Raw genomic sequence first — 1460 nt, 5'->3', positions numbered from 1 at the left:
ATGGGCGTGTGTGTATTTAAGTAGCCAATTACATTTCGCTTGATAAATACTTGTCTCGTAATTGAAAGATCACGTTACACCATGTTTGGAGAAGCCTGGCAGTTGATAAAAACTTAATATTTGTATTTTCAAGGTTGTTATGTAATACATATAATAGATTATAGGAATAACATCATAGTAATATAACAAAAAGAAAGTCTTTAACAAGATATATATCACTTTACTCCCCTGTAATAAAAAAGGACTGTTTCATTAACAGAGAGCCATAACGCGTTCACAGAAGGGGCCAGTTCCTCTTCACACCAGCTACTCGAAGATCATGAAATTCTGCAAAAGATTCCTTCGAAGAAAAAAAAGAGAGGTGTATTTATTTGCTTAATTTAGTGTTTTCATTCTTACTTTTTCCTTTTTGTTTTTATGTCCTTGTTTTCAATTCATTAACGTTATATCTTTTATCATCATGTTGCTTATAGCATTAAGTTTGTTATTACTATTAATGCCAAACTCAAAGCTTAATTTCAGCTACCATCTTGACAGACAACAAAGGAATACCTGGCTTCCCAATATTACGTTAATGAATAAACAAAAAACTGTCTGGTATTACGTGTTTATTTTAATCATCAGATCTTCACTGGTGACGACAAAACTTGGTTTGTGGGCTGATGCAGTTTGATATTAGTTTTTAAACATTTCTTTAAGATGACCATAATTCTGCAGGGGCACGAATTTAACACTCCTGATGATAATAATAGTTTAATTATAATAACACTGCCAGTGATTACGTAACAATAAACCAAAGCTTTTCATTATTTAGTTCGAGGTCCCAAGAACTGGGAGTTCCTGATCCGCCTGCTAGCAAACCCGCGATCGAACCCTTCCTTGATCCGCTGGGAAGACGAGTCCAGAGCAATCTTCCGCTTGGTGCAGCCCTACGCCATCGCCAAACTCTGGGCTTCGCGCACCTCACACGCTCCGCCCTTGAGTTATAATAACTTTGCTAGAGGATTAAGGTAGGTTGTTGAAAGAGGATAACATTGGTAGGAGATTGAGGTGGGCTGTTGAGTTGTATTAACTTTATTGGGGGATTATAGTAGGCTCCTAAGTCTCAATAACTTCGGAAAAAGGATTAAGGTAGGCGTTGAGTTATTATAATCTTGCTAGAAGATCAAAGTAGGCTGTTAAGTTATAATGTCTTTGCTAGAAATTTAGGGTCGGCCGTTGTGGTTTAATAATCTTGCCAGAGGACTAACGTAGGCTGTTCAGTTGTAATAATTTTAAAATGGATTAGGATGGGCCGTTGAATATGGCTTGAGGATTAAGGTAGGCTGTTGAGTTATAATAACTTTGCTAGAAGATTAAGGTAGGCTGTTAAGTTACATTACCTTTGCTAGGCAATTAAGGTTGGTCGAGGTATGTATTGAGGTTAGGTAGTGAGAGGGATAGGAAAGAGATGGATAGAT

At 36.9% G+C, this 1460-nt stretch overlaps 1 protein-coding gene across 1 annotated transcript in view; it reads left to right on the top strand.

Annotated features, from left to right (window-relative positions):
- LOC119586568 (ETS homologous factor-like) overlaps window positions 1–1460 on the top strand; it is an 8464-nt gene that overhangs the window by 6657 nt on the left and 347 nt on the right. Inside the window, exon 2 of the mRNA XM_037935322.1 lies at window positions 815–1010. Coding sequence (XP_037791250.1) covers window positions 815–1010 — 196 coding nt within the window. The remainder of the gene's footprint in view (window positions 1–814; window positions 1011–1460) is intronic.

The sequence above is a fragment of the Penaeus monodon genome, chromosome 21, assembly GCF_015228065.2.
Source record: "Penaeus monodon isolate SGIC_2016 chromosome 21, NSTDA_Pmon_1, whole genome shotgun sequence".
Classification (NCBI taxonomy): Eukaryota; Metazoa; Arthropoda; class Malacostraca; order Decapoda; family Penaeidae; genus Penaeus; species Penaeus monodon.
The sequence above is the reverse complement of the archived record's forward strand: the minus strand, read 5'-3'. Positions and strand labels throughout refer to the sequence as shown.